Here is a 27,255-nt window from a genome sequence, read left to right as displayed (position 1 = left end):
TGCTGTCAGTTTTGGCATTAGATGCTAAATGTGCTTGATATTTAGGGATGAGCCAATCACCTGGTTGAGCCAGCTCTTTAGGGATAAACTTGACTGATGGAGAAAGACAAGGTGAAGGAGGAGTTGGGGCCCTAACTGGTCACTGGCAATGTTGCATGTTTGCACACCAGCTGTTATCTGTGTTCCAGCACTTTCCAGACTCATCCTACTCCAGTATTCAGGCGTGTTAGCTGGGATCCTGGGGTCCCTGTAGGGGGCTCTCAGCATATTACAGAAACTGTGATAAGGTGGGGACATCCTCGAGGGCATGATGTTGCAGTACCTTGCTGGTGGATTGAGAGGTGCCATCCTGACAGGCATCCACCCCCCAGAGCTGCACAGCCTGGTGTTACAGGTGCAACCAAAGCTTTGCTGGGGCAGGACAGGGTAAGTTTGTCTGGATTATTCCTGTGTGTTATTTTTTTCTGTTCAGGGAGGCTCTTCAAGTTTTAGGGTTGTTAATCTTTATACATAATTCCTTTTGCAGAGTTGTTATTCCCAAGGCACAACACGGAGCCAGCAGACTATTTAAAAAGCAGAATGGCACAATGGACAAACAAAGCAAAACCTCAGAGCTAAGGTGTCCCCAGTGCTAAGCAGAACCAGATTGTTGCTCCATGTGTCTTCCCTCTGCCACTATTTCTACATAAGCAGCTTGCTCTGCTCGCAGTAGCATGATATGGTGAGCAGGTGCTCCACTGTTGCCCCCAGACCCTTATCTGCAGAACTGCTATCTCACCAAGTTACTCTCCCAGTGCAGGTTTGGACAGTTGACTCTTCCCCTCAAGCTAGAACTTTGTACTTATCTAGTGAATTGCAACCTATTTGTTTCAGTCCATGTATCCCACTTGCCAAGATCTTATTGGAAATCTAAGCAGGGTGACCTTCAACATATTTTCCATTCTTCTTAGTCTAGTGCAGTCTGCAGAAGTAGGAATCTGGATCTGTCTTCCATCACAGATATCAGCAGGGAAATTCAAAGCAGCTGTACTACAGGTATGGATGCCAGCACCATTCCAGCAACCCTCAGACTGAAAGTACATGCTCTTAGACCAGTTTCCCAAAATCTCCACAACCATCCTCATCTAGGTAAAATTAGGAGGGTAAGAACTGTTGTGATAATGTTGTGTAACTGTACCAAATACAATTCTGCTACTTTGCCCTTACCTTACTTTCTTTTCTCAAAGACTCAGGGATAAAATCACCTGACATTATCAACTAGAGAAGGTTGAAGTCATTTCTGTGCCCACATGGGTTCTTCTTGAAGTTTATACCTGAATTCTCTGCAAACATGACCCTCTCAAACATAGCTCAGATGAAGCAAAACGCATGCCTTCCAGAACACACCGAATGCCTGCTCTGTGAATGCGTGGATGTCGTAATCCATCATCTGCTGCAGCTCTCCAGTGCCATGAGGACCAGAGTTTTTAAGAGGCCTTTGTAGATTGACTTTTTGAATGCGATTTCTATGTTAGCACTGCCACTAGACATAAGAGACAAAAAAAAGGACACTTTAAAAAGTGCTTGGAACAATCCTGAGGAGCAATCTCAGAACAGCGATTCCTGGAAAAAGATAGAACTGCCCACCAGCCAACCCCTACTTATATACCGAGCATGGCATCTACGGTATGGAATAGAGTTCCTTTGGCCAATTTGGGTCAACTGTACTGGCTATGCCTGTCCTAGCTTCTTACACCCGCACATTAGTGAGACCTGGAAAGATGGACAGTGTTCTTGGTCTCTTTAGCAGCGACTAATAACATCAGTATATTATCAGCTTCTTCACACACCAAATTTCATTGTAAATCCAAAACATAGCAGCTACTGGGAAGATAATTAACTCCATCCCAGCTAAAACTAGGACACAAGATATGCCTGCTTCCCCTAACAGGAGTCTATCAGAAACCTCTCCAGAAGGAGAATAAATATTTGTGATCCAGCCGGCAGCTCAGAAGGGAGATGTCTCCCTGATCTCTAGAATCCAGGTTATTTTTAACTTTTGGAAACCATTTTGGTTCTCTTCAGTGCTGGGCAGCCCCCAAATGCCCAGGCTGCTACTGTAGCAAGGAGACAGGATAGAAAGCAATGAGGCAGAGCACACACATGGACAGGATACACAGTGGCATGGGACACTGCACTCTGCCCAACAGAAGCAGCAGCAAACTGACCTTGGATGTGCCCTCATCCTTTCCCGGTGCTGCAATTTGCCCCTGTGCTGACTATGTGGCAATCCGTCCCTGGGGCTCATGCTTACAGCCCCGCAGCATCACCTCTCTCCCCACACAGATGGAGATCCACCCTGAGATGCTGCAATTTGTCCCTGTGCTAACTATGCAGCAATCCGTCCCCAGGGCTCACACTTACAGCCCTGCAGCATCACCTTTCTGCCCACACAGATGGAGATCCACCCTCAGATGCAGGTCACTCATCTAAACCTGGGTGACACCACAGAGCAGGAGACAGTGTGGCAGTGCCCATGCCACCTCAGCTGGGTCAGAAGATCTGCCACTGGGAGGTGCCACTTCTCCAGGTTCCTGCTTGGCACTTCCACGGTGGTAGCAAGGGATGCTTGAGAGGATGGCTTCAGGTTTCAGCCTGAAGAGAAGGGGCGGGAGGTGAGGACTGCAGGTGTGGGAAGGAAAGCACAGAAGGCCTGGAGGAGGAGAAAGGACAGCTGAAGTGACCGGAGCAAACTGTATCCTGAAGAAGAGAGGCTGCAGAACTGCAGAGGGTGTCACTGCCTAGCGAACACAGGCCAAGGAGGGTGGGCAAGGGCACTCAGCATGCCAGCTTCTTGGCACCTGGCCTGCCATGTCTGATGTGGGTAGAGAGACACCAGAGAGCACCAGTGCTGGAGAGAGGGTGGCAACACAAAGACTGCTGTGTTCCTCTGCTCCCCATCCCTTTCTCCCCCTCCCCTCCCAATTTATTTACCCGAGTTCAAAAGACAGCCTCACAGTCCCGAGGGGCTGGCTGAAGTGGCTAGGGGTGGGCTGTGAGGTCATCTTTAATGAGGGCAAAAATCCAGTGTCAACAATGCTGCCCATTGTATGGCCCTGTTTAGACAATACTGGCTGGGTTCTTGCTGCTGGCAGCCCCAGGACTGGGAGCAAAGCCTATCTGGGGTAACAGGAGGGGAGGAGGATGGGCAGGGGGTCTGGCACTACATCAGGCAGCAAAGGATGGGGCAAAGTGCAGAGATAAGCACCCTACCCCAATCATCAGCCTAATTCTTAGTGCTGATAAGATTACTGCACCGATGACAGGAAATTTAGCCATCCTGGTCACAGCCTGGAGGCATGGGCCCATCACCCCAGTGACACCTGCTTTCCCTTCTGACCTTGGCAATGAGACAGCAGTGATTTCTGCTACCTTATCGCCTCCCTCTAACCTCACATTTCCCACTGAGCAGCAGTGGGGTGGCAAAGTGAGCACCAGCTTCTTCTTTCAGCCCTGGCCCTTCCCCGGGCAGCTGTGAGAAGGCATCTGGGGGTTTGGCTGCTGCTGCTCTTTTGGGAGCTCCCAACAGCAGCTGTTAACTGAAGAGTCCAGGTAAACCGTACTGAATTTAGCCATGCTTTAAGGGTGAGGATGGAGCAGAGAATCTTCAGGAGCTTGTGGGATCCACCAACTTTATGGAGCAGCGGATGATGTTTTAAGGTGGCGGGGAAACATGATAGAAAGCAAGCAAGTAACCAAGATGATGCCACTTCTTGTAAAACATAAACCTCACTTTTGGTAAATGCCATGATATCAGACTCCTCACGTTGCAGTTTCTGGAGCCAAGTGACTACACAAGAGTCTTAGCTTTCCATTTCAGAAAGAAAAGCCATTTGCTACTTCTTCTGGCTGAGGAAGAGTGTGTGAAAATATAACACAGGGTCACCAGATTCCATAAGAAAGCATGGGGGAGAAAGAAATATTAAACAAGAGCAGTGACCCCATGAGCTGGTATCTGATCCCTTGGCATCCTAACTCCTGTGACCGACAATCCTGAAAGACCTGCAGCTGCCATCACCTTATCTTTCAAGTAAGCATTAGCTGTGAACATGTGTAGTCTGAGCCAGGTCTTGTCCCAACTCACTGTGTAGCCATGGGCCACCACCTCATTTCTCTGCAACATCTAACTGTGCACAGAAGTCAACCCGTCAAAAACGGGGGGACTATTAACCTCACCACTGCTGGTGTTCATCTGCTCTACAGAGGGCTCGATACCTTTGAAGGGCTGATTCTTTAAGAGGGAAAGGAGGAGGGAGAAAGGAGTATTGGCAAAATGACAGAAAACCACTTCTCCTTGGATGAAAGACCCATAGCATGATTCTCCTATCCCTAGAAAAAGCTCTAAAGTGGGAATTCCTTCATACTTCTTCAGGAAAACAATGTAAGAGATACAGAAAATAATCCTAGGATAATTATTGCAAACCTTTGTTTTTGGCAGAAGAGAAGGCGTAGTGGTCAGCTCTTTCCCCAGTTTTCAGCTTATTCCCTCTTTATTTGAGTCTCCTTTTCTTTTTTTCAACTTCCAGTTGTGAAATAGAAGAAAAAAGGAGAGACGGGGAATGCTGTTAAGGAAGATAAACAAACAGCATGAAACAAATCTTGCAAAGCTCTTGCAGCAAGCTTTTTTTGTGTATGTGGCTTTTTCAACATTTTTGGAGGGGTAACTGAGGATATTCAATAAAATTTCCAAGATGTCAACACCATATGAAATCTCCTTGCAAAACTTACTGCTAAATAGAAAAGCAATATTTTTTTTTTTTTGAGAGGAGAGTAGGAAGGGAAATGTTTTGGTGACACGTCCTTAGCTTAGCCTTGATGCTTTTTTTCTGCATCCTGGCACTGTGGTAACAAACCCCAGCTGGTTTTGTATCCCTCCATCCTGGGAGAGGGATACAACTATTCTTTCTCACATGGGTTCTGCTCACAGATAGTGTCTTGTGAAAAACCGCACTGATGGTTTGTGCCTCTCTATTCCTTAACCTTGATAAAAAAAAACTTTGAAACCCTCTGAGAAAAAGTAGTCTGCAAGAGCTTTTCACTAGCACAGTGCCTTGGCTGGGTCATAAATCTGTGGGGAGGATTTCGCAGGGGGGTGGAAGCAGTCCTGCATTAGCCCATGTATTTCTAAAGAAACCCCATGTTGAACTTCATGGCCTGTGCTGCCCATGGCACGGCTCTGCCTTGTGCCATGGCCCTGGCATTGCATCAGCTCATTTATGAAAGACCATGACCTCAGGCAGCAGTCACCAGATGCAGAAGAATTGAATCCGTTTCCTGGGGACAATGGCTGAAGCTGAATCTTTGCTAAGCAGTGCTGGTGAACTCCACCAGCGACGTACTTCTGCTGAAGGCTCAGCTGGGCAGCTCTCCCTGGGAGGGAAAAGCCTGTCTGGAGAGATGCAAACTAGAGCAGAAAAAGCCACTTGAAGCTTTATTGCTGTGCCTATATTAGACATTTCTGGTTTTTCACCTGGGCTGACCAGTGATCCCCCCTTTTGCCTCAAGCCGTGAGCAGTAGAGACCCATGGGCATGGCCCGGGGGCCAGGGGTACACAGGGTGCTGGCCATCACCCCAGCCAGCAGCTCTCCATGGGAGGAAACCTGGCTGGGGTTCTGGCCATTGCCCTGGCCAGCAGCTCTCCATGAGAAGGAGTCTGACTGGCACAGTGTGGCCAAGTCTCCAGCCTGCCAATGGCCAAAAAAGCCTTTTGACAGGCAAGACTGGAGCTGCTGAGTTTAAACACTGGGAAAGCAAACTACCCTGTGCACCTCACCAAGATGTCAATGCCTGAACCTTGTGGCCACATTCAGGAGCATTAAGCTGTTTCAAAAGTGATCAAAATGCCAGCTGGAGAAGTGGACTATGCTGTGAAGGGCCTTCCTCAGGGCTGTCCTTAGTGCATAAGACTTGAAACTTGCACAGCCCCAGCGATGGTCAAGATCCATCTCTCCCTCTGTACAAGAAAAATGTGAGACTCACCTCTAGGATAACTTGTCAGAAAACGTACTCCTGTTGTGTGGGAGCAGCCAGACGTGGTGTTAATTTTAGAGGATGACAAAGTCTAGCTGCCCTGTAAATTCCCTTTTAGCTGTGCTCTAAATTCCCTTTTAGCTGTGCTCTGCGTCTGAGGAAAGAAATGGGTGGGAAAGGAAAGGGCTCTGGTGGGTCAGAGTATCAGCAAAATGACAAACCTTGAAGCCCCAAAAGCCTCATTGTCACCCACTGGTAGCATTTCCAGTTCTCCCTCTGGTTCGTGGCATTAAGATTATTTTCCCGATGTAGCATGAGCTGCAAATTATTTTTTTTTAAATCAACAATTACTATTTATTTATTTATTTATGTTCTGTTTTTCTTTTGGAAATAGCAAGAGTCTGATCACCTTAGCGTAGTTTTTAGCAGTTTATAGTTCTTCCAATACTCACATAGAAAGTAGGTAGAATCTTTAATCAAAACATAATTTCTCCCCAGTGTTCAGTAACCCTCAGTGTTGTTAACCAGACATTTAACAGAGAGTCTTAAAAGGGATGGTTAAAAGTCCCTCTCTGACTCACATCAGCTTTCACCATCTAGGAACATCTTCTGACGTGGGCTCTCTGTCTTCATACTGTGTCTCAGAAAGTAGGCAAGGCTCGAGTTCCTAATGTAAAACTAAAACACAGACTCTTCTCAGAGCTCTCCATCCATCACTGTGAAATTAAAAAGGAGAGACATATTTTTTTCCCCCTTTGCTGTGCACTCTATGTCCAGAGAACAACTGGACTACTGTTATTTTTCATTGTCACTTTTCCCTCCCAGTGATTACAATGCCGCTCACTTTTGACAGCTGCTACTTGAACCAGCCCTGCTGATCCAAGCAGGACCAGCCCAGGGACGGACTCTGCAAGATCTTGGTTGCCCGTCTGCACCTCGTGTGATCAGCTCCATTGCCACAGGATAGCTGCCTGGACAAGATATGTGTAAGGGCATATGGGCACACTTCAAAATGGCTTTTGACATCTCCGTTCCACTCCCAGAATGACTCATGTGTCAGTGAGGGGCAGAGATTGAACACGGGACACACCATGAGTGGGGGAAGGAGCTGAAACAGGTCCTGGCTGGGGTGACGGCACCAGGGCACCCCGAGCCTTGGTGCTGAACGGCTGAGGGTGCCTGGCACAGTGCCGACATGGTGGGATTGGGAGAGCCACCACAAGCAAGGTTTTATTTGTAAGGGCCCTCTTTCTCACTTTTAATGGTGAAGGTCTCCTTGGGATTTTCCTGTGGATTTTCCTGTTGCTGGCATTACTGGCTAGCGAGGAGGGTGTTATGGAAAATAACTGATAGCAAACTGAGCTGCTCCTTTTTCCTTCCACTCTCCGCCAAAAGAGGATGTTTTCTGGTGGGAAACGGCCAGGATTCTTTTTAAAACTTTACAGCCAACATTTTCCAGACTGATCTCGCATATCGAGATGAACGCCTATCCAGATACACATGCTGATCCGGACACAGTTGTGGGTGTGCTTTTCTTTCCAGAGATGTGTAAGTTACACATACATATGTGTACAAAACGCCCCCCATACAGATCCCCTATACACAGTAGATGTTTGACGCCGAGGCCCCCCTCCTTCCCCGCTCCCCAACACCGCTCTAGCGCCTCTTCTTTCACGGGGGGCAGCCCCCGCGGGGGGCGCGCACCTATACGCGGAGCCGGGCGCGCAGGCAGCGGCGGGCGCGCAGGGTGCGTGCCGCGGGGAGCGAACAGCAGATTGCGGGCAGCCAATGGCGAGGGCAGGCCGAGGTGGCACCAAATTTCCCGCAGCCAATCGGCTCGCGAGAGGGAGAGAAAAAAAAAAAAGAGGAAAAAAAAAAAAAAAGAATTAAAAAAAGCAGCCAGGCATCATGAGAGAGCCTGGCTCTCGCCATCCTCCTCTTCTTCAGCATCCTTCCTCCCGCCCCCCGGCCCGCCCAGCCGCCCCTCCCCTCCCAGGCACACGGAGAGCCGGGCCCCCGCCGCGCTGACCCCGCGCATCCCCGCCGCGGGCAGGGGGTCACCGGGAGGCCGGGGCGCAGAGAGCCCGGCCCCGCCAGCCACCGAGCGAGCAGCCCCGCTTAAATACCTCGGCGCCCGCCTCCCCGAACCGCACAGCTCGCCGGGCGAGGGGCCGACAAGCGCCAGCCTTCTCCCGCCGCCACCGCCGCCGCCGGGGACCTCCGCGCCCGCGTACCGCCGCATCTGCGTACCGCCGCCGGGGAGCACAGACCGGGCAGCCCCATGCCTGCGCACTTGCTGCAGGAGGAGGTAAGCGGGGGGCTGCCGGCGGGCCCGGGGGTGCGGGTGCTTCCCCTCGCCCCTTCCTCCTTCATCCCCGCGGCTCCGGCAGTGCTGCACTGCTGCTGTCTTAGGGGAGGGGGAACAAAGGTCTGGGCATCCACGCGTGTCCGTGCACGCACGCACACACGCATGGACACACATGTGTGTGTGCGTGTGTCCTCTCTGTGCCGCTTCTCAGTCGTGAGGCGAAGTCATTCGGTGCTGACCTAAGGCATCACACGAGCCTCACCGGGAGCCCGTGGATGTAGCGGGGATACGGGCTCCCCGGAGCCTGTGCCCTGGGATAGACCGAGTATAAAATACAGGTTTGTCTTAAAAACATCCACCCAGCCATGCTGGTAAGGGATATTCAGGAAGATCTTTTGTGCCAAGAGATCGCGGGGGTTTTCATAACGTTCAGACTGTGATCTATTTATTTATTTATTTATTTTTCCTTTTTAATAAGGAAGGGCTTTCACTTGCAGCGTTTTTAAGACAAATGTTATTGCAGCAGGGAGCGTCTCTAGGACAGATGCAAGGTGAAAGTGGCCAGCTGCCCAGATGAAATGAATGACTGTGTCGGCATTGCCTGAGCCAAGCAAACATACAATAGGGAGACTGCCCAGTTTTGGCATAAGAAGGTCTGAATAACAACCCAGCACCAGGAAGATACATAGAGCTGTTGAATCTTTAGAGATTTTAATATTTTTTTTCTGCCCCTCCTGGCAGCCACCCTTTGCTCAAGGGGAGGCAAGGGCTCGGTTCTGGTATTCCTGCTCACGCCTTCTTATCCATCCCTCTTCTGGCTGTGCCAAGGAGTGGAGGTAAATCACAGCCCTGCTGTCTTGCCTGGCAGCATGCAGAGTCTCCCCTGGTCTTTTTGTGCAGGTGCCATGACCTTCCAGGGATGCTGTGATGTAAAGAACTTTACTCCTTTCCCCACCCAAAACGGATGCCAAGGACAGTGTGCTCAGACCACATTTCACGGTCTTGGCATGTATTTTGAGGCATATCCAGAGGCTGGAAAGAATCCTGTCCCTGGGCCACGTTGGGAATTTTCCAATATACTGGACCTGAGATGGAGAGCCCTGGGGCCCCTAGGCTGAACCCGGTGCTGGAGCCTTTGTGCTGCAGTTGGTTGTGTAAACTGGCTGGGTGCCAGGATCACCTATGGCGTGTTCAATACTGGTAGGGTATGGGGCGGGGGGGAGACGTGTGGAGATGGGGGAACACATCTGTTCTGCAGATGAGAGCTGCAAAGTCATTCAGAAATGAAAATGATTTAGCTGGCCTCCTCCCCCTCTCGGCTCTAGACCCTACATCAATCCCCATCCCGTTTTCCTCAGTAGAAGCTGCAGGAGCTGCTATGGCCATAACAGGTTAAAAATCCTCTTTCTTTCCTCCTCATTTCCCCAGTCTCCAGCTAAATAGCTGCCCACACTCCCTCCCTCTTTCCCCCATGCTCCCCCCACCAAGTCTGTAACGGTGGAGCTGTGTTTAACCGCTGCTTTATAGCCCTTTTGATTTAAGGTTAGTTTACATGTGAGAAATGACCAGTTCAATTATATCAGTGTAATTCCAGCAGCATAGGTATGGTGGTAAAATTTGTCCTATGACTACTATGACTCTGGAAGAAGAGGTTTTTTTCCTCTCTGCTGTTTCCTTTGTGCTCTCCCTCCTCCTCCTTTGCCCCCGTGTAACTTTGACAGTGACATAAGCTATCGCGGAGAAGAAAAATGCAACTCCAACCCCACATTCTTCCTCTGGAAGCAGCATGTCCATATGGGGAGGGTTACCCATCTAATTATACCACCAGATCTCTGCTGGGAATTTTTCCTGCATAGACAAGTCTTAGGTCTTTTTGGTAGATTGTCTTCCAGCCAAGGAAGAAAACTGTGCCTTCTTGCCAAAATGACGGATGAGAATATCTGACACTTTGGAATGGGCAGAACTTTTCCTTGCCTAATCTCTAGATCAGAAGCCATTTCTCATGGCTCTTTTGGGGGGGGAGAGGGGGGGGAATTGCCTCTAAATTCTCCAGCAGCTCAGAGTATCCTACCCTCAAAACATTAATTAGGAAAGCAGGCAGACACAGCCTAGAGCTGGGATGCAGAGGAAGCTGGTCCCAAGCTCAGCAGCTGCCTGGGTTCAGAGAAAGCAGCAGGATACTTCGTGTCCAGGTTTTTTTCCTTTCTAACCTTTGGTTCCAGAAGGAAAAACTTAGAGGGCTCCCTCTGTAGAGATCATTTTACTTCCCAAATATAGGGAATCTTTCAGCTTTGGCAGCCCCTCCCTGTAGGAAGGTATGTCTGTAACCCTCTAGTTCCTACCCTTGGGAAAGGGAGGAGTTGGGGTGGCCACGTAAGCTGCCTGGCCTGATTTTAATGCCTGCCTCAGGAAACTAGGCCATGGCAGGACGGTGGTCTTTTGTGGATCCTGGGTGCCTGGGTGGGAATCTGGTGTTAATTTAGGAGAGATTTCTATTGGGAAAGGAGCTTTTCCAGCTTGGCCACGCTCCCTCCCATGGTCCCAGCTGTCCCGTTCCTGCTGGCTGGCCTTTAGTGCCCCTTCGCACGTGGAGGCAGTGGCACGGGCCACGATGGACGTGTCCTTCGGGCAGGTTCCCGGGAGGTGAGGGGATGGGGGCTGCATGCCCTCCCACCCCTCGCATCCCACATGCATGGCACCCCCAGGGTCGAGCCCAGTTGAGCGCTTGGGCTCAGCTCTGACAAAGGGCTGCGAGCACCAGCAAGCACGTGGCTGTCATGATGGAGATGGAAATCGGTGATGCAGGGTTCAGTGACCTGTCTCATTAGAGTCAGTCCTGCCTGCTCCTTTCGTCACGCATGACAGATCAGGCAGGCTGTCACTCAGCCAGGGCAAACAAGCGTATGCAGAGGGAATGGTGTGTCACAGTTACAGGAGGGAACTGAGAGCCAGACTGAGCCAGCTCGCTGCTTAAAACTTCCTCTCTGCGTGCTGGTGGCCTTGGGTCAGAGGATTGTCTTCCCGTGCCTCCGTTTGCCTGTGGGTGGAAAGCGGGAGAGAGATAAGAACCTCAGCAGCAGCCGTGGGATAGGAGTCTAACTGGAAGCACACGCTGCTCGACTGCTTCCATCTGATGATCTCCAAGCGTGTTGGTCTTGCCATATTCCAGCCTGGAAGGTGAGGCAGGGGGAAATAAGGAGGCACCCCAGAGGAGTTCCCCTGTGGCTATTCCTGATGTAGGGTGACACAAACAGGCAGGATATCAGGAGAAGCCCAATGATTTATAATAAAACCGTGTTTCAGACTGTATTCCTCTCCCACCTCTTTGTTCATTCACAAGATTTCCTTTATTGCATCTGCTTATGCACAAGCCCACCTAAAAACGCCTACTAATAAAACTGAAGGAAAATGAAAATCCTTGCAGCCTGCAAATGATCTCACTAGAGCCACTGGTGGAAAAAAAGTACTGGCTTTCAAGTCTTTTACTTTACTTTCTGCACCCTGTCCACCATACACCTCCTCTTTCCAGAAAGATCAGGCCCCCTCCCTTTCAGGCCATGACTCGGTGGGGCCAGAGCCGGCTCTTCCTGGTGCCAAGGGCTCAGCTGAAAGAGTGGAGCTTGCCAGGGAAACTACAGGCTGGAAGTCTTGGTACTGCCAGCCTAGCTGCTTGTATTTCAATTCCCTGCATTGATAATCACCAACTTCTTGTTTTGTTTTCCCTTTTTCCTTTCTTGAAAATGTCCATTGCCGCCTCTCCAAGGAATTCTCCTCCACTCCCAGCACCACTGCTGTTGGCACCGTCACCTCCCGGGTGACCAGGAATGGGGATGCCGTCATGGAGAAGGACTTACTCAATCATGAGGACTTGGCAGGAGATCGGGGCATGGTAGATGATATCTTTGATGAGACCTACCGGGAGAAGGAGGGTCCCAAGCCCCCCATGCGATATGTCTGGAGGAATATCATCCTCATGAGCCTGCTGCATCTAGGAGCCATATTTGGGTTGACGCTGATACCTTCTGCAAAGATCCAGACGTTGGCATGGGGTAAGCATGTTCCTCCACTTGTTTCCTGGCATCTGCAAACCTGTTTGTTGGGTGGTATTTTTTCCCTTCAGGCCCACAGACTCAGGGAGAAGGAAGGAAGCGGAGGTCTTCTGTTAGAAGAAGCTACTCAGTCACCTTTGTAGCAAGCTGTGGGAGGGCTTGCTGGTGTCTCTTGTAAGACCATGCATGAGAAGGGAGGATTTGGCAGAGGACTGTTTGACTGCTTGAAGAGTAAACTTCTAAGGCACAGGCATTAGGCTTGGAAGTAGGCCACACCTGAATGTGCAGCTACTTCTGGGGTGAAGTACAGAAAATGTCTGATGGAGTACTGTGACGGCCCCAGAAAGTTAGGAAGAGAGGTGCTAGCAAGAGCATTTCAAGGTGTGGCTGGGGAGGCAAGGTACAGGGCATTATTTGGCATGAGGCTGCTGCCCAAAGACAAGAACCATTCCTGTCCTTAGCAAGGCAGGACAAATCCTGCAGAGCCCCCACATGTATATTAGGAGAAAGAGACAAAATACGGTTGTGCTGAAGATAAAAGTCAAGAGTTAAATCTGAAGCTCAGGTCTTTTATCATTCTTACAAAAGCACAGATTAGCCCCCATCATCCCGGAACTAAGCCTGACAACTTTCGAAAAATAAATAAGCATCTCTCCAGGCAGCAAATTCCATTGGAAAGCACAACCCAGCAGAAGGTAGCTAGGCGAAGCTCCCCTTTCTCAGAGACCTTGCCCTGGGTAGGAACCAAACTTCTCCTTTGACTGCTTGAAAGGCAGCTGGGCCCAGGGCCCAAGCTGCAGGGGAGCCTCGCTTTCCACGAGCCTTTGTGTGGACCCCTGAGGAGTCCAGAAGCCAAATGGTTCCCAGTGGGGAGGTCAAGAGATTGCATCCAGCCCCTGCCTTCCTGTGAAACAGCATCCTGAAACAAAAAACAACAGTCTGATTTGAGACCTGCTGGCATGGCTTTTGGTTTCAGCAGCGCTCCTGTAAAGTGCTCGTCTGGGAGCAGAGTCCTGGCCAAGCCAGCTGTGGACAGGCCCTGGAGAGGTCCACCTGGTTTGTCATGCTCTCAAAGTCTGTCCTCATGATGGCTGTGAGCAACAAACATGACAACCAGATTGGGAAAGAGATGGCTCCCTGGATGGCCAGGCTGACTCTTTCCCTCCTGGACCACCGCAGCTTCTTACAGGCAGAGGCCTAAAGGATGAGCATCGCTGGAGGCCACAGGAGTCAGGCGGAGGCTGGCTACAGCATCTGCAAAAGCAGAGGCACCAACATGGTCCCTGTGCAGCCAGCATGGCCTTTTGAGGGGCCGTTATGAAAGACTTTGCTGGGCCTTTCCCTTCTGAAAACCTGACAGGCTGAGCTGTTCCCCAGGCTAGCAGGGCTGGGCAGAACATGCAGCCTCAGCACAACCTTGGAGAGTGTTTCAGGTCTCTCGGTCCTGCTCTGTGGGTCCCATCCCCAGGCTTTCAGGTGGAGGCTCAGCAGGGGCTGCTGGTTTCTTTCACTCATTGAGCTGACAGCCTGGGTCCTCCAACTCCAGCCACATATCCTCAGGGCTTTGAGGCAAGGAGGAGGGAAAAGGTGAGTCGGATTTACTGGTTTCATTTCCAGCTGCTGAGATGCACGGTGATTTCCAGATCCATCCAGCCCTTCTCCCTTGAGCTTCCTTGAGATACTTAAGTGGGCTTGAGCATCTTGATCCAGAAGGTTAATGCTGCTTTGCATTCTGCTAAGCCCCACCTTGCCCCAAAATGTTCTCTGAGGCAGTGTCTTTGCAACCATGTGCCTGTTCAGGATGTCTGTATGGCATCCCATGGCATTTTGTGGGAGTCTGCCTTGCTTTTTACCTGATGCCAGCCCCTCTTGCTCTCCTCCCTCAGTCAACTTTGCTGTGACTCTGCCAGTTGCTCTCCTGCCACTGTGAGGCACTGCGAGATTCCTCGGTGGCTTCTGGAGTGATGGATGCTCTGGGAATGGGAGAAGGTCACAGAGTTTGGGGGAATTGCACTGGTTTGGGCTGGCTGAAGATCCATCCTGCTTTACCAAAGCTGGAGTAGCTCCACAGAGCTCCCTGTCCTGCATCCCTGGCACTTGTTCTAGGAAAGGACCACTCTTCCCTGCACCCTGCAGGCAAGTCAGAGCTTTCCCCTATAGTCCAGTCTCCTCCAGTGCTGACTGGAACTGGGATACTCTGATCCTCCACACATCTGGCTTCTCAGCAAGGCTTCTTGCTCCTTCTTGCTCTTTTCTCAGTTCGTACCTTTCTTTAGCACATACACGGCACCTGTGGCTGTCATCTCAGTGACTTGCTGTTATTTTCCCAGCACCCCCTGGTAGCAAGGAGAGGACTACAGTTCCCGTTTTCACACAAGGATAGAGCAGCAGAAACTTGCGTTGCTCCTGGCAATACACCACGGGCTCACGGCAAAGCAGCTCTCTCAGTGGTAGTTCTAGAGCTACTGGGGTTTTTGCTTCTTCCTCTCTTTGTTTTTCAGATCATTCCTTCCTTAGGCTGTATACATATAATGTAAAATTAACATGGCCCCAGATGTTCTCTGCTGTGATGCTGCAGGCAGCTGTGGTGCCTGATAGCTGATCTACCTTCTATATTTTATTATAAGGAGCAATCCTCTGCTTACACCCTCTTCATCCAGGCCACGTCTCCTTGATGTTCCTGTCCCTCTGAAACCAGTTATATTGGTAACTGTGTCCTCTTTTGTTTTCGTTTCTCTGTGTGCTAATTCCTCTTTGTCTCTCAAGCTCTCCAGCCCTGCCTTCATCATTGTTTGCTGTTCTGCGTTGCTGTGTGCATTGTATCCCCTGATCTCTTTCTGGTACAGAGCTTCCCAGAACGAGCCAGGGCTGTTGATCAGGTGAGAGCTCACCAGAACAAGAGCTCTCCAAGCCCTTCCAGCACTATGGCTTTCTAGCCAGCTCCCCTTTTATATACTGTCTTCTCCACTGCACTTGACAAAGCCTTGTGCAGTTTTTTGGGGGATTATGGGCAGATTTCACGTCCTTTGCCAAAGAGCATAGAGATTGAGTCTGGAAGGGCAGGGTGCAAAGGTGATTGACAGTTTCTCCTCTAGCTGCTCTGAGTCTCCCTGAAAACATGATTTGCAGGTTGTCTTCCTGGCCCGTGGGTGCAGCAGACCAATAATATTTGTGTTAACCCTTGTTGTCCTGGCCAATAATCTCTATTAACATTAAACGTTCCTCTCAACGTGGTGCTCTGACAACACCGCAGCTCCCGAGATTGCCCGTGTGGGCAGCAACATGGGTTGATACCATTGTTTGTTGCTGCTGCTTTGGACCAAAGAGAATCTTGCTGGATAATTTAGGCAACTCTCAGTCAGTACTGCTCCCAGGGATGTGTCCAGCAAAATACATACAGAAGTTTTTTGTTACTTTCCCATCAAGACTACTGCTGGCAACACCTCCCCACTTAGTATCCTCTCCAGGCTTAACTAGCAGGTGGTGTGCTTCTCCTCTGAGTGTTGGGGGGAACTTCTGATTTTGCCAGATAGGGAAGTTAGGTTTTAGCAACAATAGCTCCTATTGCTCCTCCTAAACACTGTTCCCCTTATGCAGCCTGCACACGTTTCCTTGCTCTTGGTATTTTTCTCCTGAGAGCAGGATGATCCACCTGGCAAGCAGGGGCTGGGAGGCAACGAGGGAACAGTCTAAAGCTGTGGTTTTCCCTTGCATTGAGCAGAAGCTCAAGGACACCTGCTGGAGCAGGGACACCTCTTCATGTAAACATCCTTGGTGTTGACTGCAGGTGACAATGCCTTTAGCACATTCCTGGCTTCCCATTATAACTGGAGGTCTGAATCTGGGCCCTGAAGAGGTAAAGGCTGGTGAGTCATATAGACATGACGGAATCTGTAATGTTTTGGGTTTAATTTTTGGAGCACTGAGTGCATATTACTGCCAGTGGTCATAATTCTTTGTATTCCAGTTGAATTGGTCATTGGGAACATCACCTGTGAGCTGACAGTCTTTTGGATCTTGGGTACTTCAGAGCATGGTCTGGAAGATGACTGAAACCTCAGCTGATGGAGTCCTTAAGTCCTTCAGTTTGGGGCAGCTCACAAGGCACCTGTGAAAATCTGTGCTACTATATTTCACGTTATCTTTCAATTTCATTCCTAGTGGATCATCTTGGATGAGATTTTTTTCTTCCTTCCCTGTGAAATGCTCATTCCCTGGCTATGCAATGATCATCAATGTACCTGTTGTGGGAATGAACCCTCTGAATCATTAGGGTGCTAGATTCTTCTATTTTCCACCAGGCTTTTCAATCTTATTGTTCATATCCTGTCACTGTCACAACAATTCATAGGTATGGCTGATAGTCCCCAAGTAGGGTTTGGGTTTCCATGGAGCTGGGTGCCATGTATGCATAGACTGAGAATCAGCTCCTTTCCCACAGAAGGTGTCTGCTCCTTAGGTAAACTATGGCTGTTGTATATGGGCAAGAGGCAAGGCAGCACAGGATTATAATTGGAGACTTGTCTCTGTTGTAGTGACCTGGCATGCAGCTCCAAGAGAAGTCAACACAAGCTGCTGAGGTTCATGGGCTTTGGATGAAGGCCATGACTGTTCTATACCCCACCTGAAAGCAGTGGGTACTCTTCTAAGTTTTTTAAAAAAGCTTTCAATTGAGGCTACCCGAAAGCAAGTACTGGGTTGTCTGGTTTCTGGTTCTGTCAGTGTCCCCACCACATCTCTTCTGTCATTCCTTGTGCTTGCTGATATGTCTTCACTGCTGGTGTCATCTTTTCCCGAGGGGGATATCCACAGGCAAATTCTGAGAATTGCCTCTATAAAAGAGATACAGATCAGTTTCTTTCTTGCAAAGCTTAAATACCACAGTCCTCAGCCAGAGTCATCTTCTTGGAGGCCTCTTTTAACCAAAAAATTCCCAGTCAGCATGTGAGGATTCCACTAGAGAGGGAAGCCTGAACTCAGGGCTATAAATAGGGCCTATATTCACCTAATCTGGCATTTAACTTTCTAGTGCCATTGAAGATCATGAAAGATTGCAAAATTCATTTCTGTCCCCAGTGCACCTTTAACTCATGCCTACTTGCCCCACAGTGGAGAGCTGGGCTCTTTCCCCAGCAATTTGCCCACTACATCCATTGCAAGCTGATGTTGTTTTCCACAGACTCCCTGTCTGGTGTTTCTCATAGCATCTGTATAGGTTGGAGGTTAAATCCAGACTCCTGGATGCTGTTTTCAGCTCTGCCATAAACTGATTTTCACCCTTGGAAAAATACTTCAGCTACTGAGGTGTGCACCATAGCTATGAAGTTGCCCAAAGGTTGTATGAAATGCGGTTTACAGGGTATAGCTGCTTATGTTCGAGGAAGAATGGTGATTGAGTCACGCTTCTGCCGCTAGTAGGAAGCATCTGAAACATCCAGGAGCGGATTTCGTTGTTATTGCAGTATCTGAGGCCAGAGAGGTTCTGCAAATCAGAGTCATATGTTAGGTGCTTTTTCAAGGTTTGCTCTTCTGTATGAATCTGTGGGGATAGTGGCAGATTTAAGATGAGTCTTAAAATCTAAAACCAACAGGGAACTGCTCGTGAGCTGGTTCATAACTTTCAAGTCAGCATCATGGGGCTGGGTGAGACCTTCAAGTACTTTCCTGTAAGGAGGGCCAAAGGGAGACCTGAACCAAAAGCCCTGCTCCAGCATCCTTCCCTTCTCCCCTTCTAGGTTTGTCCAGCTTTGTGAGCTTTGCTTAGCTCCATTGTCTCTTGCAAAGGCTGGATCCTGCTGCATTTGCATGCGTTTTCATCCTTCCTCATGCTCTATAAAGCAGCTATGACCAGCAACTGCTTGGCTCCTCTGCAGAGGTGCTGGGTGACAAGAGGCGGAGGTGTGCTGCTCCAAGGCTTGCACTGCATTTGGCAGCAGGCAGGGAAGCCAAGGCAGAAGATGAAGATGGGAAGTCACGGTCAGATCAGCAGACAGGGAAGGTCACTGTTACACAGCAGGATGGGAGTGAAGAGGGTTCATGCAAGTTTAAGGGGCCAGGAGAGGATGCTAAATCAGCTGAGACTGGCTTTTAGTGGATAAGAGATTAGGTTTGGAATGTAGAAAAACAAAAAGGAGGTGACAGAAGGAAGAGGGAGCAGAAGAAGATAGGAAATAAAGCCTGGATTATTTTGAATGAAAGAACAGGGCGACAGTGCCTTGCACATGTCTCAGATCTCTGATTCCAGACAAGTTTCTGGCAGTGTATCTATTCTCTGAGTTCAAGATAAGCTTGATTAGAGCCGTTTGGCTGGACTGAATGCATACCAACAATTCCTATCCACGCTTGCAAGAATAAGGAGCTGTTTTCATTATTGATCCAATTGGCTGAAATCTGCAAATTTATACCAAGGAAAGAGTTTCCCCTGGGGAAAGGGGAAGAAGGTATCCCTTTCCCCAGGGAACTGAAGGTCGATCAAGTTGTCCTATGCACAGATGCGCACTCTTCCCTCTCAGTGTCTTAGCTTGCAGGGCAAACCATCTGTTGAATGCCCTCCATCTTTCAGCCAAACTTCCTGACCCTTCCTTCCTAGAGAAAGTTAATTTTCAGATCCAGTTTTCTTCTTATCCCCAGCTTCCTAGAGTAATGCTTCTATGACCCTATTGGGGTTGTCTCTCCATTTCAGTTCTAGGACCAGATGCTGGAACTCAGGTTAAATTCAGAGGACCCAGAAGGACATGTGGGAACACACAGACCAGGGCAGACATAAACACATGATCCAGAGGGAGAGGGATGTGGTTTTTTGATAGCTGCCAGAGGGCCAAGGAATTTCTTCTGACCTGTGTGGAGAGGGGACGCATGAAGCAGCCTCAAAGCTCAACTGGGCCCAGCAACGTCTGCCTCTGCCATGGGCACAGCTTGCAGTGAGTTGTTGGCCTTGGAGTTGCCTTCCGTAAATGGTGCAGGAGCTGAGCAGAGGCAGGGATCAAAAAGACCCTGGGAATGGAAGCCTCTGGGCAGATTTTAAGTCAGTGGTGGAGCTGAAGGTGAAGCCAAGGCTTCAGTGGGATGGTAGGTCAGATCTTTTTCTAGCCAGCTTCTGCTCAGAAAGGGAGCAGAACAGAAGCCTAACCCTGGGCTTGAGTTTTTTTTCTTCTGAAGAACTGCAAGATCATCTACCACCTCTACGTAAAAAAGAATGCAAAAGAGATTTAGTGGGGAGTGGTGAGATAGGAAAGCAAGACTTTATTATTTGGGGTGGGAGGAAAGAAGGAAGCTGTTCCCTGGTGGATTCCAGAGCTGTTACCACAGGGCCATATGGAAGCAGTCCCTTTATACAACTTTGATGATCCTGCACCATGACAGATGGCACTATGCTGAAGAACCAATCCTTGTGACACGTCTTGTAAGGGGGAGCCTCCTCCCTTGTCAGAGATGAAGAGTTGAAGTGATTTGCCCCATGTTGCTTAGAAAGCTTGTGGCAGCTTGGGCACTCTGATAGTGATTTTTATTGCCCCAGTCTGTGCTCTCCTCTCTTGCTTACACAGCTTTGGGGGAAGGCCTGCCTTTGTGTTGCTCTGCCTGAAACTTTGTTGCAGGCTGATTTTCTCTAACTGCTCCAACACTTTCTTTTCCTCTCTAGCCCTTCTGTGTTTCCTGGTGAGTGCTCTGGGGATAACAGCTGGATCTCACCGCCTCTGGAGCCATCGGTCCTACAAAGCCACGCTGCCCCTGCGCATCTTCTTGACTATTGCAAACTCCATAGCCTTCCAGGTAAGCACCTCCTCAGTGTGCCACTGGTCCTCAGAAGGAAGTCCTCCCCTCAATCTCTGTCTCAGATGTGGAGCACAAGCTGATTGAGAGGTTCTTCTCTCCTACTACCTCTTGTTAGGAAACAATCTGCCCTTTCCATCTAACACTGTGGTGCTAAAGTCCATCTCGTTGTCTTCACCTTGTCAGAGGATGACTCTGAGATGAACTGAGTGGGGAGAGGACTGTTGGCCAAGACCAGGGGTAGGAAAGCTCTCCAAAGCAGGAATGTACCCTTCCCTGGAGGTGTGGTCTCCCTGTGGTTGCTCCAGGTCCTGTGAAAAAGGTGTGGAAGTGCTAAGTGCTCTCCTGGTGTTTGGCTTGCCTCACCCTCCTTTTGCTGCAGGGCTGATGAGGGGGGGAGACATCCGCACAGCCCACGGAACCAGGCTGTGGAATTTGCTGCTGCAGAAAGACCAAGAATTTGTTGAAATGATGCAGTTAGGATGATGCTTCTCTGGTTTGGAAGAATGATATTTAGGAATAACCCTGTTATAAGATTATGTACTTGTTATAACTGTTACACACCTGTTACACACTGGCTTCCAGAGAGTCATCCCAGGTCAGTAATGTTTTAGGGAGAGAAGGGTTGGGCCCATTCAGAGTGGCACAAGTGACTGCAGGCAGCTGATAATCACCTGAGGATATTGCTTAATCACTCACGAGAGTACTTCAGTCCACAAAGCAAATGGGGAAGTCCTTAGGAATTGTAGAAAGTAGCAGAGATGGCCCTTTAGAAGTTAGAGTGAAAACCCAGATTGGCATGGCACAGAAAAATCCTGGTGGTCTCCCAGATTTGCTGCTGTGAGGCAGCTCTAGCAGCACTCTGTCCTCTAACTGAAGGGACTTCATGCAGGGCTTGTTTGTGTGTGGGAAGACTTGGGAGGGTGGCAGGGTCCAGAAGACTCTGCTAGAAGGTAAGCAGAAAAGTATCAGTGCTGTGCCCCTAAGTAATTCTCCAGCTGAGGTATGGGGGATGGGTAAAGCCCAAGTGGACCAGGTATTTTAGAGGTATTTATCTCCCTTTCCCCTCTGTGTAGCCGTAGAGGATATCGCTTAATTGACAGGTAATCAGAACAGAGTGGGGAGGTTTTTTTCAGCTTTTCTAAAACACGATTCACTTTCCTGTTCTCTGTTAGTAACAAACCAGAGTATTTCATGAGGAAGAGGAAGGACCAAGCTGCTGATTCCAGCTACTGGTCCAGCACTCAGCAAGGGAGCGGGATGGTTTGCTGTGCATTGGCTAGTCCCACACAAAGACCATCTTTCACAGGGTTATAGGGCAGAGGGGGAAAGAATTTGCTGAGCTATTGCTGTAGGGGATAGGAATAGACAAAGGTGAGAGACAGACAGATATTTCAGCTTCAATAGGAAATAATCCAAAGTTTTACTGAAAATTCAGTACATGGATTTTATTTTTTTAGTAGTTACTTTCAATGAGATCAAGAGAAGGTCCATTTCCAATTTACCTCATTCCTGTTAGTGGCAGCAGCTCTAAGGTCAGACTGGTAACTTTTAAGGCCAGAGAAGACTATAGATAATCTTATCTGAGGTCCTCCAGAAAATGCCTGTTGGCTGCTGCTTGTGATTTCAGCTAATTTGGGAATTCTAGGAGCCCTAGTTGGCTCCTCCACCTGCAAGACCCAGCAGCTGCAGCACAGCAGAAGCTCTCCTGGTTATAGCCCGTAGCTGGAAACTCCCAAGGAAGGAGGCATTCTCCTAGCCTCTGCTTGCTGGTCTCAGAAAGCCATGCTTTTCAGACAAGGTTACAGTTTGAAGGTGGTCCCAAAACAAGATCTGTAGAAAAAATAAGTGCTAAAGTTTGGGTCAAGATTCTGACTCTTCAACTTTGAGACCTCTGATTTGTGGTTTTGCAGAGGGTGTGGTGGATGAGGCACTCTAGCCTGGGGTACATAGTCTCTTTCCAAACTTGTGCCCCGTACCTCCAGCAGAAGGATTTCCGGGAGACAGGGAAAGCCTCCCCAGATGTGTAAACCCATGCTCTCTGTCAGCTTTCAGGCTGGAATTTCTCATGTTATGTGATGCTGTGTAGGGTCCGGGATGTGAAAGAGACTTTGCATCACAGGTGAAACATTTCCAGCATAGGTGCTGGCTGTGTTTATCTGCTTACTAGATAGGGAAGGCTGCTGGGCCACCCTCTTCTGAGGGGATGCTGAGTGACCAAGCTCCAGCTAACATCAATGAGGGCTGGTGATACTTGGAGGTGCTCAGGATTTGGCTGGAAGGCAGGCAGCAGTTTGCAGCATTTGGAAACAAGTGAGAGTTGAATTCTGGCCCATGTCTATCCTTGCCTTATTGCATGGCCCGCAGGTAAATAATTTTATCTCAGTTGGATGAGGAGTGGTTACAGCACTTGAGACGGACTTGAGAAATTGTGTCTCTGCTACAAGCTCCCTGTGTGGATAAGTCACATGGTCTTTCCAGGCAAGAAATAGGGATGATTATGCCGCTTCCCCGCCTTAAAAGTGTTTTGAGGAAAAGTCCTATGTGCTTATGAGATTAAGGAGCATCTTGTGCAATACAGGCAACAGAGGTGTGCTTGGATCTCTGTTTCATGTTTTCTAGGATGATGTAATACATGGCTTTAAGCACATAAAAATCTTGATGTAAAGGAATGAGTACAGGCTTATTAAAATCTATTCTTAAAACTAGTCAAAACAATCATTTCTTAATGCAAATGATGAAATGATCAAAGTTTTGACATTTTCCAAACTATTGATTTTGCAGCTTAAACAGAATGGTTATGGGTCTGAAGGGAGGTATTTTTTATAATTGTCCTTGAAATGGTGTGTTTATTCTATTTCTAAAGAGAGTCCTTCGTTTAAAAAGCATTTGATTTCCAAGGAAAAAAAAAGTTTAAAAACTCACCCCCAAGTTAAACAGATCTGATTTGCTAATCCCAGGAAAACCAAGGCAGGTTGACCCATGGAAAATGTCAGGGCAGAGGGAAGGGGCAGGTTGATCAATCCCAGCTGGCACCATGTAGGGATGAGGACAAGTGACCAACAAGAGCTGAGCCTGTGAGGGAGGAGGCACTGACTGGCCAATGAGGGCTGGCTATTGCAGGGGTGGGGGAACAGACTGACCAATCAGAGCCTGTGATGCTGTAGAGCATGTGCAAACCAAAGCCTAAAGTTAACCAATTAAAACAAAGAGAAAAGGCAGGCCACCAAAGAACCAGATTTCAAACAAAATTGAAGTGGTAAGATAAAGTGACTGATACGAGTTCAGGTCAATGAGATTCAGGTGTCTAAATGTTTTAGGCCTTTTGTGAATTTGAACATCTCCAGCCCTGGCTCTAAGTCTCTGCTCCTGTTGCCTTGCAGAATGACATCTACGAGTGGGTCCGGGACCACCGTGTCCATCACAAGTTCTCTGAGACAGATGCGGACCCTCACAATGCCATGCGGGGCTTCTTCTTCTCCCACATCGGCTGGCTGCTGGTGCGCAAGCACCCGGATGTCATAGAGAAGGGCCAGAAGCTGGACCTGAGCGACATAAAGGCTGACAAAGTGGTGATGTTCCAGCGGAGGTGAGTAGTGGGGTGAGCCCCAGAACAGAGCTGTGTGGGACAGAGCAGGGACCTCACAAATGGGCTGGGGACCCCAACGGCCTTTGATGGAACATGAGGGGATTGAGGGCATCACATGAGAAATGTGAATCTTTAGTCTGCCTGAGGCTTTGCTGTGAGAAGAACTGTGAGAAATCAGCTGTGCCTCTCCTATAGGAAGTATTTAGGAGCTAGTGCTACCTCCAGGCCTCCCACACCCCTTTCTTGCCTGCCTACCCTGTAACATCTTGCCAGCAGCAGGCTAAGCTTCCCACCTCCATCCTTGCCTGTCCACAGCCCAGCTGCTGCTTTGGCTGGCGCAGAGCCCACCACCCATAGGTGCCTCTGGGCCACCCTTGGAGACGCTGTGGTACACCTTCTGCCCCGCTCCCATTAGTCTCCTGGAAACAGTGTGGTGAAGGAGTTGAAAATGGGGACATGAGAGAGGCAGTCACTGGGAAGGACAGTCTTGATTCACTGGTGCCTTTTGGACGGACTGTCTCTCAGGAGTCTGGGGCTGTACTGGGACTGATACCCAGCAGAGGTGAGCCTGTTACCAGGGCTGCAGGGATGGGGGACTGAACCCTTACAGTAACCACCCTCACTTGGGAGGTCCCTAGCTCAGTCCCAGATGAACTAAACAAGGTTTTTGGCCCTCTTCCTTTCTGTGTCTGGGATTTTTCTTGTGGGTCATCAGAGTGGTTCAGCTTCCTCCACTCCCATCCCTCCAGTGTGAGAGACCCCACATGCTCATCTTTTTGACGGGGCAAGCATCCCTTGCTTGCAGTTGTCAGTGGGGTGTATTGGTAGGCAGAGCCAAGTCTGCAAGGAGGAGTTGCAGCACTGGGCCAGAGCTGGAGAAGGGATCTTCAGTGGGACTCTGCAAGCCTGAGGTTGCCTTTATGGGGACCAGCATAACTGAGAAGCAAATGAAAGATGAAGCCAAAAGCAGGGGCTGGTGTCTGGACTTATGGTGACAGGGAAATTTCTTTGTGCACATGCGAAATTGAGACATGGAGAGCAGGAGTTTAGTCCAAGTCTCCTGCCTGGTGATAAAACTTGGGAGTCTCCAGGAATGACTTCTATGCATCCAGGGCAAACAATGCAAGGCTCAGGGGTGAGGTATTTCTACACTTGATTCTCTCTGTACAGCTGAGCATGAATCCTCTGAAGGGAGGACTGAACTGAGCCTTCCTGTCCTGCTGCTGCCACTGAGCACTTTCCTCTTGGTCCCTTCCTTTCCAGATACTACAAGCCCTCGGTGGTGTTGCTGTGCTTCACAATGCCCACTGTAGTGCCCTGGTACTTCTGGGATGAATCCATCGTCATCAGCTTCTTCATTCCAACCATCCTGCGCTACGCCATAGGGCTCAATGCCACTTGGCTGGTGAACAGTGCTGCTCACATGTTTGGCAACCGGCCGTATGATCAGCACATCAACCCACGGGAGAACCCCCTGGTCAGCCTGGGGGCCCTAGGTATGTTCAGCATCCTTGTCTTTTGGTGCGGGTAGACTGTAGAGTGGCGATTGCCCCTTGGTCCTGCCGCTGCTTCTTGGAATTTCTGTGAATCCACATGTCCCCATTTTGCCCTGTACCCTTGCCATCCAGCCTTTGCATCTGGGGGTGTTTCCCAGGCTGGACAGTGAGTACACAAGGGCAGTGGGGTTATCAGCTCCCACCAGCCTCTCTCCAGGCTGGAAAGGACTGTGCTGCACTTAGCACCTCCTTATCTCAATAGCAATATTTTATTTACCCTGCTCGAAGGTCTCTCTGCCCCATTCACCAGACTGAAAAATGTGCACTGCAGTCTCTGTTTATCTGGCTTACATTTTTCAAGTTGAAAACCAGCAGGTGCACATTTGGACATGTTCTCAGTGCAGCTGGTGATTTTGGGGGTACTTGAGGATGCAACAAGCCAGATCATCTCATGTGTTTTCCTGAAATTTTGGGGACCGGGGAAAGTACATCTCAGGGTCAGCATTTGCCCTGATCTGTTCTCCCAAGCCCAAATCCTCAGCTGGTTTGCATCACTGTATGTCACTGGGGCTGCACTGATTTCCCTGACTGAAGGATCTGCTCCTGGATTTTCAGTAGGGAGAGATTTGAACTGCAGAGGCTCAGAGGGGTAGGAGCAGGAGTCGAGCCGATGTCACTGGAGGCGTGAGCACTGAAGCCAGCATTAACAGTTTGCAGAGCAGAGGGTGGCTGACTGGGGCAGATTGCTTAGTAGAAGTCTGTCTGCATTATTGCAATCTGGAAATGCCCTTTGGATTTTGGCATTAGGACTGCCAGTGTTGTAGGAGTATTGATTGATCTGGCATGAGGGGACTTGCTGCAGGCCTAGCTGGTAGCTCAACCAATACTAGAAGGTTTTTCTTGGTGGCAGAGGAAAAGCTGGTGGGATTCCCTTGGTGTTTTGGTGTAGTGAGTGAGCCAGAGCCTTTCCCAGTTCTTTGCCACACACTCGTTTTCCTCTAAAGCACTGTAGGTCCTCTATGATTGTCATTGCCTCACTCAGGCCAGCACGGGCATGCTGGACCACACCCAAATAAGATGGGATAGATGATTGTAGAGAGGTAGATGATTGTAGAGGGCTGAGAGGAGAGAGGAGTCTGGACTCAATCCAGACCTTGTTTCAGGAATGTGGTGCTTTGGGCCAAGAGAAAGGGGCAATCACCTACAGTCACCTGTTGCAGTCACCTGCAACATCCTCTCCCTGGTCGTGTTTTGCAGGAGAAGGCTTCCACAACTACCACCACACCTTCCCCTACGACTACTCCACCAGTGAGTTTGGCTGGCGCTTCAACATAACCACAGCCTTCATCGACCTCATGTGCCTCCTGGGGCTGGCCAGCGATCGCAAGAAGGTCTCCAAGGAGGTCATCCTGGCTCGTAAAATGCGGACTGGAGATGGGAGTCACAAGAGTGGCTGAGCTCCTGCTCCCCTTCCCACACATATCCACACCTCTCCTTCCTGCTTTTTTTCCCCCTTTCTCCCTTCCTGACCCCTCTGAACACGCTGGACAAAGGTTTAATGTTCTGTTTACTAACTACTGAATAATGCTAGCAGTTTGCTTAAGATAATGATAATGAGTTTTAACCCCCCTCCCATGCTGTATTTTATGTGATGTATTTAAGATCTAGAACTCTGCCTTTATAACGCAAAGCCACCCCTTTCCTTCTTCTCCTTTCTGTTCCTTCTCTCCAGCCCCTCTCCCCTGTCTCCCACTTTACATCGTCCTGGTCTCTCCCTGGCAGGGGAGCTGGTAGGAAGCAGCCCAGGAAGGCCCATCACAGCCGGCTACGTGCCATGGAGTTAAGGGAAACCTGTACCAGCCAGCTGAGGAGTTGAGCCAAAGTTAGTTACTCTCTCCCCACCGTCTTTCCCCTAAAACTTCTTCCTCTGTCCCTCCTCCTTTCTCAAGGGCTGCTGACACACGTGGTGTGGCTAAACTGGGCAGCCCTGTCCCCTTCCCTTACCATTGGAGAGTTGTCTATTTTCAAGACGT

General features: G+C 49.4%; 1 protein-coding gene across 1 annotated transcript; it reads left to right on the top strand.

Moving 5' to 3' along the window:
- Nucleotides 1–7,909: 7,909 nt before the first annotated feature.
- On the top strand, nt 7,910–26,855 carry SCD (stearoyl-CoA desaturase). The gene is made up of 6 exons (XM_086751741.1): nt 7,910–8,318; nt 12,082–12,367; nt 20,007–20,137; nt 23,521–23,726; nt 24,990–25,222; nt 26,480–26,855. Exons 1-6 carry the CDS (start codon nt 8,292–8,294, stop codon nt 26,677–26,679), a joined length of 1,083 nt encoding a protein of 360 aa, XP_086607867.1. The 5' UTR covers nt 7,910–8,291; the 3' UTR covers nt 26,680–26,855.
- The last annotated feature ends 400 nt before the right edge of the window (nt 26,856–27,255 follow it).

The sequence above is a fragment of the Chlamydotis macqueenii genome, chromosome 7 (genome assembly GCF_036417535.1).
Source record: "Chlamydotis macqueenii isolate bChlMac1 chromosome 7, bChlMac1.mat, whole genome shotgun sequence".
Taxonomy (NCBI): Eukaryota; Metazoa; Chordata; class Aves; order Otidiformes; family Otididae; genus Chlamydotis; species Chlamydotis macqueenii.
This window is presented reverse-complemented; position numbering and strand designations above follow the sequence as displayed.